The sequence below is a fragment of the Aythya marila genome (assembly GCF_965140915.1).
Source record: "Aythya marila genome assembly, chromosome: 4".
In the NCBI taxonomy this organism is placed as follows: domain Eukaryota; kingdom Metazoa; phylum Chordata; class Aves; order Anseriformes; family Anatidae; genus Aythya; species Aythya marila.
In genome coordinates this window covers 49,121,367-49,137,379 of record NC_139045.1, presented here as the reverse complement: position 1 = coordinate 49,137,379, position 16,013 = coordinate 49,121,367, and the positions used below count along the sequence as shown (strand labels likewise).

The window sequence follows — 16,013 nt, the reverse complement described above, 5'->3', positions numbered from 1 at the left end:
CTTCAGGATGCAGCTGCTAGTCTCTAGAGATGAATTCTCGAGATCGTGGGTTAGGGATTTGTATCATAATTTATTTATTTTTGCTACTGCTGTTGCTCCATGTTCCTTGTCTGTTGATAAAGGGCTTGTTTTTCATTGAGCGCTTTTAAAGAATGTTAATTTTATCCAAAATAATTAAGTAATATTTTTTGCTACACTGAAGTTTTATGAGGGAAGTGGTTTGCTTGTTTGTCTTGGCAATCCTAGTGTTCTTATGGTTATTAAAAGTTACTAGGACGTATTTTTTATTTAATTAGAATGAAGACAGGTGTGCAGGTAGGCCTGAATCATACGTTATTGTATTTTTAGCTTTAGAATTCAGGCAATACATTAATTTTTGAAACATATTTTTAAACTTTCGGTAGATCATATCCTAAAGTAACTATGCAAATCAAAGTGATGTCAAAAATAGCATTTCTTTCGATTCTTTGTCTGTTTCCAATAACTTGCAGTAGGCCTGTCTTTTAGGCAATGACCTCAAATTTTGTGAGACTAAAGCAAAACTAAATTTATTTTCTTAATGGAAAGAGCATTCACTAATTCAGAAAAGAATTAGCAGGTGCTCCACTATCCAATATGAGTAGAAAGTTTTATATTGAAATAGTTGTTCTGTGAAAAATCTTTTCTGGGCAAACTGGTCAGAAAATTCATGGAAGGGGCAGTCTTCTGAAACAAGCTCATAATTTCTGTTCATCTTAATGTCATTACAGAAAGTTACTTCATAGGATTAAATTATTTTTCTTACAGTAGTCACCCACTGCTTAAAAAATTTAAAAAAGTCATACACAAGTACAGCGTGGGATATCAGAAAAAGATATGTTTTGTACTGTTGTAGCATAAAGTAGAATGAAAAAAACTGCATGGAAGTGGTACGGTAAATCCTAACTCTCAACTATACACTGCCTTCTAATTATATGTTAATCTCGTTATGTTTATGATAACGCCTATGAAGATAAGGTATTCTGCACATAAGTGGTAATGAAAGCTAGCTCTTCCTGTTCCAAATGAACGGTGTTGAAATTCCCAAGGTAGTGAAATCAATTCAGTGTCTAGATTTCTGAATATATTTTCACGAGGAAAGTTCTCAAGTATTTTGGAAAGTGAAATCACAGATATTTTTCTATTGGTCGCACTGATAGATAATTGCTAGAAGCACATTGAAAATGCCATTCAGTCATCTTAAAGAAATGCTTGTATTTCCACTTCTGTACAGATTAAATAAAATAATAATGAAAGCAGCAAAGGATCTGTCTAAACCCTCTCTTTTATTTTGTTTTTTACCCTAATCCCCAGAGTGTCATCTGTATCCCTAAATGAATTTCGTTTCTCCTTTTTCTCTTCTGGTCCTGTCCATTCTTGTTTCTATCAAGGTCTTTACCCTTTCAACTCAGGAAGAGTGACTGGGACTTGCTTCACAACTGTTTATTAGTTGGAGAAGTTGCTACTGAGCATAGAAAGGTACTCTCTCTTGCTCCTAGGATGATCTCTTTACTTTTACAGTTACCAGCTTGGAAAGCTAGAGATTCAGGATGGTGATTGAGCCTGGGTCCAGTTTGTTTCTGGATCTAGCTAATTCTTGTTTTATATTTTCTTCTGGTTTAGAGTTTTCCCTGTCTAATTCAGTTTTCTTAATTTCTTTAAGTTACGGAGCAGCTCCTGTGAATCTCAATATTAAGACAGGAGGACGAGCTTATTCATCTTCTTCTGGTAAGAAAATGTACACCATGATATTACGAAAAATGCAAAAAAAACCAAAAACTCAGTAGCAATGCATAGTCTGTGTCTGTTTGCTTGTTTAGCCTGTATTTTTTTAGTTAGAGAATTCTTGCAGAATGTTCTAGTGTGAGGACAGACAAATACAGACAACTATTTGTCAAATGTTAGATAAATATAAAATTATTAGTGTTCTTAAATTGTTCAATGCTTATTGCTTTGTTTGCATTAAGTGCATCTGAAACCTTGTTCCATGTACATGTTTTTTTCTCTGTTGAGTGGCATTCTTTGCAGAGAGTGGACAATTCTAATTTATTTTTTCATTATTTATTTTTAATCAGGCAATCTTAAGCAGTTGGGTTCTTTGGGCGTTTACTGCCATTATTTAAAGTAAATGTAGTTATGCAAATAATTCTGTAGTCTTTGTCTCCTGAAAAATTTATTTGCATATCATCCATGGTTAATGGCATAAATATTATTAAGCTGATGATAACTATGAAAATTGATACATAGAAAGCTTGTCATCTTTTTATCATCCATCTGTAAATTGTCTAGTTTGCATAGGCTACCTGGAAAAGGAACAACAGGGTTAGAGGTATTCCTGGTGGTGTAAAATAAGTGATTCTTGTGATCCATGAATTCATAAAGTTAAGTTGTGGCACATGTGTGCACAGGAATATGCAAAATCTGAGTTCAAGGTGGAGAGTATGTGTTCACTTCTAACTGTGGGACTACAGTAAAGCTTTCTGTGCTTAAAACTCACTTTAAAGGGTTATTAATGAGTAGACTCTTTAAATAATCACCTGTTGAATTCAGGTTTTCTTATTTAAATGTTGCTGTCTGTATGGCTTTGCATGAAGAGTGATTTTGGTGCATAAGGGACATCAGAGGTTCTAAAAGCATATAATTGTTTCGGATGAAGGAAATAGCCTTCCTTTCTAAAACCTCTTGTTTGGAATAAATCTGGCTTTTAATTTTTATTTCAAGTGTTACAACTATTTGAACTCTTCTTAGCAGTGACACAAAGTTCTAACTTTCTAACTTTTCTGCACAGGTGTAAAAGTTAAAGGGGTGGATCTAGATGCACCAGGGAGTATTAATGGCGTGCCACTTTTGGAAGTAGATTTAGACTCTTTTGAAGATAAACCTTGGAGAAAGCCAGGTAATGCTCTGGTTTACATTAACTGATATGTATGTATTTAGAAGGTTATTTTAATAATAATTCCTATTTACTGCATGTAGAAATTTTTTACCCTACAGCTAGAAAGTACTGTATGATATGATTTACAAAAAGCTGGTAAGTTACCCATTGCCTTTGTGTTATGCCACAGTGTGTGGGTGTGCCATGTTTCTTAGTGTGCATCCCACACATACATCAACAAAAAGAGACTGTAGGATATACCTTAAAAAAAAATACAATTACATATATGCTGAAATCTCCTTGGTAATCTGTATGTCTGTGGATGTTAATGCTCTTGATCTGTGCCATATTACAGAAGATAAAGCAGAAAGGAAAATAGTTTGAGCATGTTTGACCAAGCAGCACAGTGAAACATAGCAGCTTGTGCTTCTTTGTGTTTGTACACAGGCATCCGTAAGCCTTGAAGAAGGAGCTGGTACCACATGGACTTCCTATGAGTCTCCTGTGTATACTGTCCAGTTGGCTCAAATCATTAGGCCAGACTTGTCTGGATGTTTGTTTTTCTATTGTCAGTGCCTCTTGCTGCCATGCATAGTTTATTTTAATGTTTTTATACTACATTGGCAATGCAAACAGCATCTTCAGAATGGAACAGAAAAAAAAGCCTTTGATAATATTCTGGTGTTTGAAAGTTTGACTGTTTAATCCTTCTTACAATAGAAGTATTTAATGGCATCAAATTAAACTAGGAGTCAGTGAAACAAAGAGTCAAACACAGTGTACATTTCAATAGCATGGCTTTGGATCAATACCTAATCCATTTTGATTCTGTAAATAGAGATACGTGTTTGGTGAGGAAAAAGAAAAGATGAATTTTGCACTGTCATAAAAACTTGTGCTTTTCTACTTAAAGGGGCTGATCTCTCTGATTACTTCAACTATGGGTTCAATGAAGATACCTGGAAAGCTTACTGTGAAAAACAAAAGAGAATACGAATGGGTCTTGAAATTTTACCAGTTACCTCAACCACAAATAAAATTACGGTAATTACTACAACTTTTTTTTTGTGGTATTCTGCACGCTTTTTTTCCCTGTAAAGCTGCTTGTGTGTCGTAAGCTTGTTTTGCCCAGTTCAGTGCATTTGTTGTAAAGTTTGCACCTGACTGCCCGCCCCTAAGCCTAGAATGTTCTTGAGTTGCTTTTCTGGCAATCTGTGTGGGTAGTGTCACAGTCTAGCTACAGCTAGATCGCATCTGTACCATTACTCAGAATGTGGCCCATGAGTTAAGAGTTGTATGGTATCTTAATGGGCAATGTGTTATTTAACTTAGGCTGAAGACAATGCTATGGAAGTAACACCAAGTGCAGAGATTCTCGATGGCAGATACCATCTTTTTAAGGTGAATTTTAGTAAACTTTTGTCGGTTGCTCTCATTTTTGTCGAGTATTGCTTCCCATGCCAACGCAGACTGATAGAAGAAAAACCGAAAAGGATGCAGCCATTATTTCAAACTCTCATCTTACATCGGTGACTTTTTCTGCATATGTCACAAAATGCTGAGTAAAAACTGTCGCTTTGTTCGTCATCCTTCTGCAAGCATGTGGGTTAGTGGCCTGGTGTACTAACAAATTTCCTAGTGAAACTAATTTTTCTTTATGTGATGGTTTATTATTTTTAGTTGTAGCGCATTTGTTTGTGCAGATTAAAGAACTTGTACAGATGTGCTGGGGAAGCTTTGTAGATTATAGCATGTTTATTTTTCTTGTGGCCTTGTAGCTTTTATTTTGTTTTGTAGCACTTATCCTTGGCAATTCCGAGATGTGAAAATCAATCTTTCTTATTTTCCTGTTGTCCTTTTGAGATTAGATGGCCATAAATCAAGTTATATATGTCATCTTTCCATTAGGAAATGCTGATTTGCAGGGAGCAGAAAAATGTATTTGGCAGGATTTATCTTTAGAATTGAACACTGCTTTCAACTTCTTATTTTCTAAAATACTCTTTTGTTTGACACTAAAGTTAAAATACAGAGGTTTTTATTCTGTTCAGTATGCAGACAGTTTTGTTCTTGAACTCTCATTAAACTAACTTGGAACTGTTTGTTGCTTTCTTCTGTATACTCCTGTAACAGAAGTGTCAATTGCAGACGAGTATTTTTGGTATCATTTGTTTCCCCTCATGTACTACTAGAGGGCATCCAGATATTTTAACTTTATCTTAGCAAGAACAGATCAGAAGCTCGTGGGGCTACTTGCCTTCCTCATTTGTCACAATAATAGTGCTATGGAATGGGGGAAATGCTGGATAGTGGGAGTTAGGATTTTTCATCGTAGCTGATGACTGAAGGTGCTCTCAAATAAATGTTTTTTGAACTTTTGTCCTGAAGGAAGAAGGATAAGTATTCCAAACCAAAGCTTCCCCTATTTCTTTCTCAGTATTGACTCTGGAGTTTCTAGAGGTCCAGTGATGAAACAGTACTTTTGTACTTTGTGTCGCAAGGGTTGAAGTAGGAAAGAGCTCGTAACGCATTTTACATGAAATGTGAATATAATTGGTATCCTGTTAATAATAATCTCTATTCTTCTGAAATATGAAGTCTCCCATTGTTTGGATGAATCTTCTATAACTGACAAGACTATCTCCTACATTTTCAAGTTACTCATTAATTATTAGAAATCTTAGATATTTCATATAAATACTTAAACCACACTTGATATTTTTAATATTAAAAGGTTTTCATATTTGTGGATACTGAAGGTAATTCAAATTTTAAGGAATCTTAAATACTTACGTGCTTTCATGGATTTGCTACAGAGGTGTCTGTGATTAGAAATGAGATCCTGCAAAAGCTTAGCAGTTCACTTGCCTACAAAAGCTGTGAGAACAGAGTCCATATGATGTTGTATCATGACTGAACTAACTGGGTCTCTGTACAGTAATTAGTATTTATTGCTACTTATGAAACTGTTAAGATACCAGGGATTTTAGATAATTAAACATCCAGGTTAAATAAATGCAAAATGCTTTTAAGGTTTCAGGATTACTTCTGTGTGTGTGTGTGCTGTTAAAAGGCTGTTCCTTTTAAGTTTAAAAGGTTGGGGTTTGAGTTGTCTTAATGATTAATACATTTTTGGCTACTAGCTTCAAAATAGTTTTGTTTGTTTGTTTCCACTTGGAAGGGCACTTTATTTAAATAACAAATAAAATATTTGTGGTTGTGTGGCTGATCCAGTCAGTAGGAGTGTCTTTAAAAGCTTAGTCTGTAATGATCTATTATGCTAACCCATGTAAGTTTTTCTTTCATATTTCATGTGCTGTTGAAGACAAACAGTACGTGAAGTAGTTGCTCTAAAGCTCTTGCATAGTTTTAATAATGTCTCTATGGAATTTTGCAGTACGGCAGAAACAACAGTATGCTTTTAAAGTATTTAATTTAATTCAAACTAATGGAAAACCTTGTAAAGTTGGCATAATCCGGAGCATGAGGTGACTATTCCTGGTATGACTGGGAAATTAAGTAGTTACTAGATTTTCTTGTCAGTAAAGCAGAGAGAAGGGATTTGCTTTCTTGTCTCATAGTTTACTGTCGGGTAGCAAACTTAGTAGATAATTCTGTCATTAAGATTATGGAGTTGGGTTGGTTGGTTTGTTTTTGTTTTTAATCATTTTGCTTCTTTAAAAATTAAGATGTTATTTTGTTTGTACAGGAAATTCTCCAAGAAAATCAGTTGGGTGTGTTGTTCACGTCCAAATCAAATAAGTTGAAAATAAATATTAGAACTGTATAGTTTTTGCTAATAAATTGTTCTCTGGCACATTGATTCTTATACATACTAAATACAGTACTTAAGTTATATAGTCTTTTAAAATATAGTATTTTATTAGCTGTGCAAAGGTGTTAGTTCTTTTTAAATCTGATTAAGGTTGGACTTTCTTTTTGTGTTGGCTATGTGCTGTGTTGAGTGTTGGGGCTACTATACTTCTGAGTTAAACTAACGATAAAACAAACTAATGATAAAACATTATTTTGAAGGTACAGCAGGGCAGAACTGGAAATTTGGAGAAAGAGTTGGCAGTGCAGTCGACCAAAGCTGATTTCACATCTCCTCCTGCCTTATTCAAATCAGGAATTCCAACAAACAGGTCAGTTAGACAGTTGTAACTCAAGACCAAAACCCTTTTTATACTGTTACTTCTGTGTATTTCAACTTCATGATTTTTGTAGGAAAAAAACAGAATTTGTTTCTGTAATAGGTAGAAGTGGTAGGAAGAGCAAGCTATTGTAATTGCTTGTAGCTTTCAATCACCTTTACACAGGAATGCTGTGCTCCCTTCTTGTCGGTTCAGAAAATAGAAAGTAGAAGGAGAGGGGATAAAATCATCAGGACCAAGTTACAAGGGAGCTGTAAAAGTGCGGATGTTTGTGTATGACACCATGTTGTCTGTGTAGAAGGAGATTGGCCAACAAAATGTCTCCAGCTAGCATCTTTTTTGTTCTCTACCTTTGGGTATTAGCTAACACACCTTTTCAGTTAACCAAAATTGCATTAGGCAACTATTTCTTCAACCATTGGAAGGATTCCTGGAACCCATTCTTTTTCCTGTAAGGTAGCTTTAGCTTCTCCATATTTTAATATTTTACTGCACTTTCTTTGAAATGGGAGGATAATTTCTTACTAGAGTTTCTTCCCCTCCTTCTCCCAGCCCCAGGCTTTAATAAGTTCTGCTCTTAATTGTAAGCTGCTGCTACGTGATACCTGGCACTTAGCTGAGAACAAATCCGTGCTTCTGCTTTACTTATGAAGTGATTTCATTTAGGAGCTTTGTTTTTGTGTAAATTAAAAGTCATTGTATTGTACGTCATGGCAGGTTGTACGCTTTCAGCAATTTAAAGATTAGTGTCTATAACTCGCTTTTAGTGGAGCATCCATAAGTATCTTGACTAACTCAGGCACTCGTGTTTATTTATTCCACCCTTTTTGATTCAGTTTAACACCCAAATATGTTTGGCTTGATGGGGGGGAGTTGTACTTGATACTTTTGCTTGCATTTGCCTTTCACTCCCCTCCAAGTGACCTAAATTCTTTTCTGACCTATTAGGTTTTAGTAGATTTGTTTTATTTTTTTTTTCTTTGTCTGAGAAGCGGTATAAGTCTTCCACACTTTGTACTGAACCTGTAATGATGTTTTCAATTTTCTTTTCTGAGTTGCTTCTAATTTATGATGTTCTTATAATGGAGGTCTCAAAATTGCACCCAGTGTTCACAGGGAAATGATTCAAAGTCTGTATCTAGCGCGGATCTTACAGAATTTCCATTCTTGATGCATCTCACTAGTGGACAGAGAAATCTCTAAACGCTTTAGGAAGTAGTTTCTGACTGGGATATTAAAATATAGCTAAGCTTAAATTTTTGGAAAAATGCATTGTGTAAATTGTGATTCTGTGAAATGTGCTTTTATCGTGAAAAAGTTTAATACTTTAGGGTCATACATGTGCGTGGTATAGACTTCAAAAGTAAAATCTTTGTCATACGCTCTAGCTAGAATAAATACCTTACTCTAGCTGTCTTTATACCTTACCTTTATCTGTTCCTTTTTTTTCCCTGCGTGAAGCTAGCAATTCCAAGTTTAAGTGACGATCTTTCAACTTTTTAGAGATTCAAACTTAGTGTACTGGTTGTTAGTCAGATTTTTCCTCAGAAATGTCAGGCTCGTCTGTTTTGTTCCAGGAACTGAGTTTACCTCATACAGGTTTCCCAACCTTTGCTTTCTGTTAAGAGTGCAAAGCCAGTAAATCAGTTTGGTCTGTTGCACAGCTAAAGAGGAAACAAAACGAACATTTCCAGTTCTATCATTTGTGCATTCCAGTGGTTAGAATAGACCATCTTATATAGGCTTAGCCTGAATACTGTAATTGTAGGTGGTTACAATGGCAAAGCTGACTTCTTCCCATATTTCTTATCTGCTGTTTTGGCTACATTAGATTAAAACACATTCTCGTGTAAAGAGGATGGTGTTTACCAAGTGGTCAGAAGAGATTTTGAAAGAAAACAATGTGCTCAGAAGTGTAAGACTAGCTCAGCAAGTATGTCTTGACCGTATGGGTTACATACGTCTGCTCAAGTAACTTCTCCAGAATACAATTACCGTTTTTTTATAAAAACTGCATTAGTGATTTCTTTATACCAGGCAGTGTTTTATTGGATTGTTTTCTTTAAAGAGCTTTTTTTAGGTAGGCAGGATTTTTTCAACAGTTCGGTTCTACAATAATTTAAAGTAATTGCCTTTATGCCGTGAGGCATTTGTAGTAGAGCATTGTTGTGAAAGTGCTAGAAGCATTTCTCACCTAGACATCTCTCAGCTTCTAGCAGTAGTTGATATATTTGGTGAAAGGGAGGGAAAACTGGTGCAAGTGGATATAGTCACATTGGTGTGGGAATTGGTAAGGAGCTGGGAATGAGGAGAAGAGGAATTCAAAGAGCAGAAAAGATAGACAAGAAAAGAAAGACCTAGACAATTTATCTCACCAGAAACAGCGCCTCTTCTCAGTCACAGACAAGCACTGCCTCCAGAAAAGCCAGTTCAGGCAGAGGGAAGTGGCAGGAATGATATAGGAGGGCTGAATCATCCAACTTAAGGTAAGAAAAAAAATAATAATCAGGGCATGGTCCTGATTTAGCATTTTAATCCCCCATTTATTAGTCAGGGCTGCCACATCACTTCATGGAAAATTTGACGCGTAGATATTGCAGCACATACATGTATTTCCCTTCAGTGGGAAGTCAGGGGACAGATAGTGTTTTTTGCTGTTTGTTTGTTTGTAAACAAGCATTAAAATATTTTTGTGCCCATTTTTTATTTTCATTTTAGTAGGTGCTTAGCAATAGCAATCTAAATTTGGCCCCTGTCCTCAAAATTTCTCAAAGGTCCATCAGGAATATTCATTACCAATACGGAAGCTGCATTTTACAAAGTAGAAACAGAATTAGTGCTCACCTGCAAATAAAAGTTACGACTTCACTAGAATTGCTTCCTGTTTTATTCAAAGAAAAAATCAGTGGGTTGTTCACACTGTGAAAGTTTGAGAAATTGTGCTTGAATTTATAAACAATCACAGTCTTAATCTGAGCTATTTAGGTTGTGTAGGAATGAAACTTGAAACTCTTGTCTTGATTGTTTTGGTAGTTAGGGCTGCTGAATTGCATTAGTGTTGTGTAACCCTGAAGGAAAAGTTATAGCATAATGGAAGTGGTTTAGTAAATGCACATCATACGCAAACAACATAATGTTGAACAGAATGCTTGTTCGCTAGATGCAGTTAAGATTCATTTTATGCTTGGTCACTGTTAAGGTTAAAAACTGAAGGAATCTCTTTTGAGTATAACATTTTATGGATTGTGAAGAGAATTTGACATATTTCAAAACTGTCCTCACCAGCCAGGTCATTGAGATATCTTGCTGTTTTGTAGAGCAGTACTTGTCTTTACATCATTTGTCATGGTCTGTAAGATAGTATTTATTTAGTAGCAGAGGAATAAGTAGAAGTTTCATTTAAAAGCTGGATGCAAAAACTGGCACTTTCTCGTTACTGTAATATCTAGAATAGCTCCCTATCATATAACTTGGTTCTGTCAGGTACTGTTGTTTTTTTAGCTCCCATTTATGCTTTTTTGGGTTATTGCTAAAGAGTACATTGCATGTAGATGAATTTTGCTTTCAGGGAAATGTGCTTGGACCTTTCTCTAAATAGAATTTTTATAGAAAATGGATTCGTGGAAAGAAAATGGATTTTTCATCACTATGAAAAAATACAGGTTTCTTCTGTTTCATGAGCTGGCCTTGCAAAATTAATATTGAAAATTCCGATGGATAATGAATTATTTTGAAGAAATGTCTGTTCTGTATATAAAACCAAAATCTTGCTTATTCTATTAAATTTGTTTGCTTTTTTTTTATATGCATCAGTAGTAAATGAGCTCAAAAAAGTTGAGAATGTCCTCAAGAGGAGGAAAATAAAAGAACAAATTGCATAAACAAGATAAGAAGGAAAATAGAAAATTTTCTGTAGTCTAGTATAATTCTTAGTTATATAGTCTAGTGAATAAAAGTGGTATCCAGTAGTTAGACCTCTTTTGAATTCTGGAAATTGTTGTTTCAAAATACAGTTCATTTTTTACCTTACAGGTGCTGGAGATAAAAACTGTTTTCTAAAGCTGTGTAGAAAACTGCTTTTCTTTTTTTTTTCTTTTTCCCTTCAATTTCTTTTTGCTGTGTAAAACCTAAATAATCTCTGTTTGTCATAAGAGATTGAGATAGCTCTCTGAATTAATTCTCCAGGGAGGGCAGTCTTCATAGTGTGAATAGCTCATAAATAACCATTTGTTAATTAGAGTGAAATCATGCACTGAGTTGCTGGAATGTCCTTTTTAAGCTGTACTTTGCGTGAACTCTGCTATAGGTTCATGTGTGTCCCACACGTGTGGATTGCCTTTTATGATCGGGTGTATCCATTGGGATTGCATCTGTATCCCAGGTGCCCTGGTTGTGTAAGGGGCGAACCAAGTCCCTTCTTTTCTTTGCAGATAGCACTGAGACAAACCTAATGATGCCTGTTTAACTTCTTATCATTAAGTCAGACAGTAATTGGCTGAGCAGTCTTTGAAATTTCCCCACGTGCCAACTTGCTGTGACTTAGTGAAGATCCAAGGCTTCATATTGGCCCCTCTTAAAAAGCTGCTCCGCTGTTGTATCCTGGACACTTCAGATGCCTCTTTTTGCATAAGTGAAGATAAAAGTTTTTGACAAAGGTGTTGTCTGCTCCATTTGCAAATGAACATAGGCCTTCTTTTATTGGATCTCAAGCTCTTCTAATAGGGAGTACTTTGTGCAGTGTTACATCAGTCTAGGAAATAGAGAGTTTGTCAACTTCACGGTATGATTGCAAATTCCTGAACTCATCCCTCATTAAGGAAATGAGATCTTTCGGCTGTTCGGTAGAACAGTGGACATCAGGAAGTGTGTGTATATTTGTAAAACACCAGTTTAGTGAGAATGAGTAGATCACAGGCATACTCATCAGACTCTTATCTGATCCTGTAGCAGTGTTGGTGTTGATGCAGGTATTACTGTAATGCCCAGCACTCTTCCATGGCTGTCCAGTGCATGTTTTCAGCCTTGATTCCAGGAGCTGCTGACAGTATGCAAATAGTGGAAGACAGGGCGAGTCTTCATTTGAAGTACCTCGCTACCAAGTGGAAGCCCTGTAAAACGGTGGAGTGAGCCAAGCAGTGAGTCATCCAAGGGACTTACTGCTTTAGAAGAGACTTATCTAACATATAAAAAGGACTAAAGCTAGGTAAAATGGAAGTTTTCTTGGGTAAGATGTGAGATAATTAGAGAACATACCGATGCTGGAGGAAAAGCAGTGTCTTAGAGCTCTGAAACCAAATGGGCTGTCAGATTGAAGAATGAGACAAAGCTTTCTTGTTATACACAAAATTCACTTGTCCTTTTTTATTTTGTTTTAGTGAAACGTGGTTGGTTTAGCAAATATTTTATAATACCTGCATTTGCAATTTGGTTACTAAAATAGCAGTCCAGACAAAGTCCAGCCATGCTGGATTACCATGTAAAACGGCAACTGGGGAGGATTAGGAAAGCAGGTGTTGATTGTTTCAGCACTTAGGCTGAAACAATCCAGAAGTCTTGATTTCTAGGCTGGGATGTTAGGATCAGAGAATTTCGTCAACTTGTGTTATCCTTTGAGGGGCTGCTGTATAGTTTACGTCACTGTAATTTGCAGATGTGTTGTCGGGCTCTCGTACCATTGGATCTTTTTTTCCCTCCAAACCCTTGTGCTTAATGAGCTTGCTTTGAAATCCAGGAGCTGCAAACCCAAATATTGCAGAGCACTGCTGACAGGGCATTTGGATCATCCTCAGTGTGCAGTCTTCCAAGGAGCTTTCAGCTGATCTCCCAGCTATTTGCATTAATCAGTTTAGTAGTCAACTATACTGCTAGAAAAAAAAAATAAGAATCAGGAGCATCTCTTCTAAAAACTAGAAGTATTTTTCTCTTTCTTTGCATTTAGATTCTGAAATTTCTAAAAGCTTTTCCCAGTCTTTCATCTTGCTCTGTATCTCGCTGTTGATAAATATTGTCAATTTTCTTTACTGTGATGTCCTTTACAGGTGTGGCACTGGTGTACCTTTGTTTCTCTCATCCCTTAGAAGTGTAATTTTATACCTTGTTTTCTAATGGAGTTGACCTAAGTGAATCCAGCTTTTTAACCTCTTTTAGAAATTAATTGCGGGCTGCAAAGCAGATGGGTATTATTGTATCTGTATACAAATTAGAGTTTCAAATTCTATAAAGCTAGGTTTCTGGATTTTCATTGTTTTGGGGCTGCAGACAGGAATGTTAAAACTATACTTACATTCCTCCTAGCTTCAAAGTAGTGATTCCATATTATCACAAAAACCAGGTTTTAGTTATAAGAGGTGACATTCAGATCTTTATCATACCATTTTCTGGTCTGGCAGCTATAATCCTTTATTTGAGTATGTTCCCAAGTGGCTGATTAATTGAAGATTTTGAGAGACTTGATTATGCTTCAAATGGTAGTGCTTGTGTCCCACGGAATGGTGTCTTTACTATCAGTTCAGTGTTTTTATTCTGCTTTGAAAGGTTAATAAATAAATACAAAAAAAAAAAAAGTAATGCACAGTTGACAGCTGCGTGGCAAAGAACTCAGATGTTCTTTTGGGCTTAAACATACCTCTCTTAAGAGACTATGTGAGTACATAACGGGAGTTAAGAATTTTGTAGTAGGAACAGTTTCAGTCTAACAAGCATAAGCTTAATATGTTGACGGGTTTGAAACTGAAGTGAGATACATTTACATTAAAATTTACATTCACACATAAACTCCAGCATTCATTGGAATAATTTAGCAGGCATTGTGAACTCTATCACTAAAAAATTAAATTCCAGATTTTTTTTTTCTAAATAAGATGCGGTTCTTCAAATGAAAACTTAACTAAAGGATGGTATATGGCCTTCCATATGTAGCCATCCAGACAAGAGGGTTTGGTTTAGAATCTATAATTTTATGTCGGCAGATTTCCTGACATACTGATGCCAATACTCCAGGTTTCTTCTCTGTCTCTCAACTTATTTTTAGTTCCACTTAAAAGTGTTTTTATAATTGGTAGTAAAATAATTCTTTTCTGTAGTGCAGTTTTGTATTCCATTTTCCTTAGTGGTCTGTATGTTGCTATTTACTGCAGCAATTGTTATGATTGTATAATATAAGAATTTTAACATTTTCCTGATACTTTATAGCCATAAGTATTTTATAGACAGTGCAAAAATGTTTATCATAAGAAAACAAAGTCAAAAAATTAAGAGGTAGCTAAGACTTACTGCATTTGTTCCTGTAGTATTATCACTTTGTAAAAAATCTAACAGTGCTTGCTCTTGGTCAGGAAATGGGCATGAGGTGTCCAAACTGTTGCTGTGAAGATGAAAACGGGATCCTGGTGTGAAGGCTTTTGACATGTTGGTCAGCATTCCTGGTGGACAAAGAATAACTTTAGCTATATTTTACTCTTTTTAGCATGTCCATAGAAAAACTCACCTTTCTCCTACTTCAAATTAGGAGTCTTTTCTTTTGGAATGTGGCACCAAAATACAGACTTCCTGGTATAACAGGCCTTCATGAAGATTATCCTTACTTAACCAGAGCAGTTAATTTTTGTGTGAGTACTTCTGATGACAGTCTTAAAAAAGAGAGTGAAACACCAGGTTACAAATATACGTACAGGCTAGTGCTTAAAGTAATCTGTATGATCTCATCAATATGTAAAGAAAATTCTGTTTGTCACAGTTTGCCTATTAATTATTTTATTAGTTTGTGATATTTTCATCATTGGAATAATAAAATACTGTGACCTCGTTCTAAGCAGATAAGAGAATGTGGGGGGGAAAATTGAAGTAGCACCAAGGAACAGTCATCTCATCTGTGACTTTGAGAAATGTGCATCGATAGGAAGTGGAGAAGATGTAGCTGTTATCTGACTTGTGGATCTGGAAATTTTAAAATCTATTTGAAAGGAAAAAAAATGAAACTGGCGGAGAAATTTAGCCCTCTGTAGGTATTAGTGCTACAGTTTGTTCAGCAGACCAAGGCTTGCATCCAGCTTGTTTGCCAAGATACAAGTAGCTTGCTTTTAACAGTACGTGACAGATGAAAAACTTGAGGGAAGAAAAAAATAGCGGAATTTTGATAATATTAACTAAGATTAATTACTTTTTATTAGAAAGAACCACAATGACTTATTTTAGGCTTCTGTTCTTTCCTGCAAGTTTGAACCCATGAGTCTATTTATGTATTTACATTTAAACAGAGGAAAAAAAAAATCACAGGGGACAACACGTGTGTTCTTAAGGAAACCTCTGTAGTCTTTCTCAGCAGAATCAGCTCTTGTTCTTTTTCTCATTAATGCAGGTGACCTAAAGACAGTTCAGCTATTTTTAGAGAAAAACATTAATCTATAAGGGTTCATAAATATAAGAGAAAAAAGAAGGGGGAAAAGGGGATGGAGAAATCAGCCCTAATCATCTGTAGTCATAGGCTCTAATTACACATTACCGGTTGGGAAGGAGATCATGGAATTATTGTTGCCACTTCCCAAAATGTCAGTTCAATTTCCAGTGTTAACCAAAATAAGCTAGTAGAATGGTAGTCATCATGAGCAGTGGGGAACAAAATGAGAAAAGTGATTATAATGCATAAAACTGTGTTGCACTGAGAGCTGAATATTGCCTGTGGTTCTGTTTATATCATATCAGAAAGGTTATAGTAAAAGTGGAAGGGGTGCACAAAAAAGAGGATCAAATACTTAGAGTCAGTTGAGTGTGAATAGAAGTGTGGATTAGTTCATCTTGGGAAAGGGATGACTGAGAAGAGATGCAACAGAGGTACCAAGAATACTGTGGCACCAGAGAACAGGTATTTGTATGATGATGATTTATGATGATGATTTTTTTTTTTTTTTTTTTTTTTTTTTTTTTTTTTTTTACCACAAGGACTCTAGGGCACCAAACACAAAAACAGC

General features: G+C 35.6%; 1 protein-coding gene across 5 annotated transcripts in view; it reads left to right on the top strand.

The window, feature by feature from the left end:
* FIP1L1 (factor interacting with PAPOLA and CPSF1) overlaps positions 1 to 16,013 on the top strand; it is a 44,354-nt gene that overhangs the window by 6,777 nt on the left and 21,564 nt on the right. For 3 of the 5 annotated variants that reach the window (XM_082758523.1, XM_082758524.1, XM_082758520.1), the window contains exons 5-9: positions 1,682 to 1,746; positions 2,807 to 2,914; positions 3,807 to 3,937; positions 4,226 to 4,294; positions 6,929 to 7,038. In XM_082758523.1, coding sequence (XP_082614649.1) covers positions 1,682 to 1,746; positions 2,807 to 2,914; positions 3,807 to 3,937; positions 4,226 to 4,294; positions 6,929 to 7,038 — 483 coding nt within the window. The remainder of the gene's footprint in view (positions 1 to 1,681; positions 1,747 to 2,806; positions 2,915 to 3,806; positions 3,938 to 4,225; positions 4,295 to 6,928; positions 7,039 to 16,013) is intronic. The other 2 variants (XM_082758522.1, XM_082758521.1) reach the window with 1 other exon arrangement.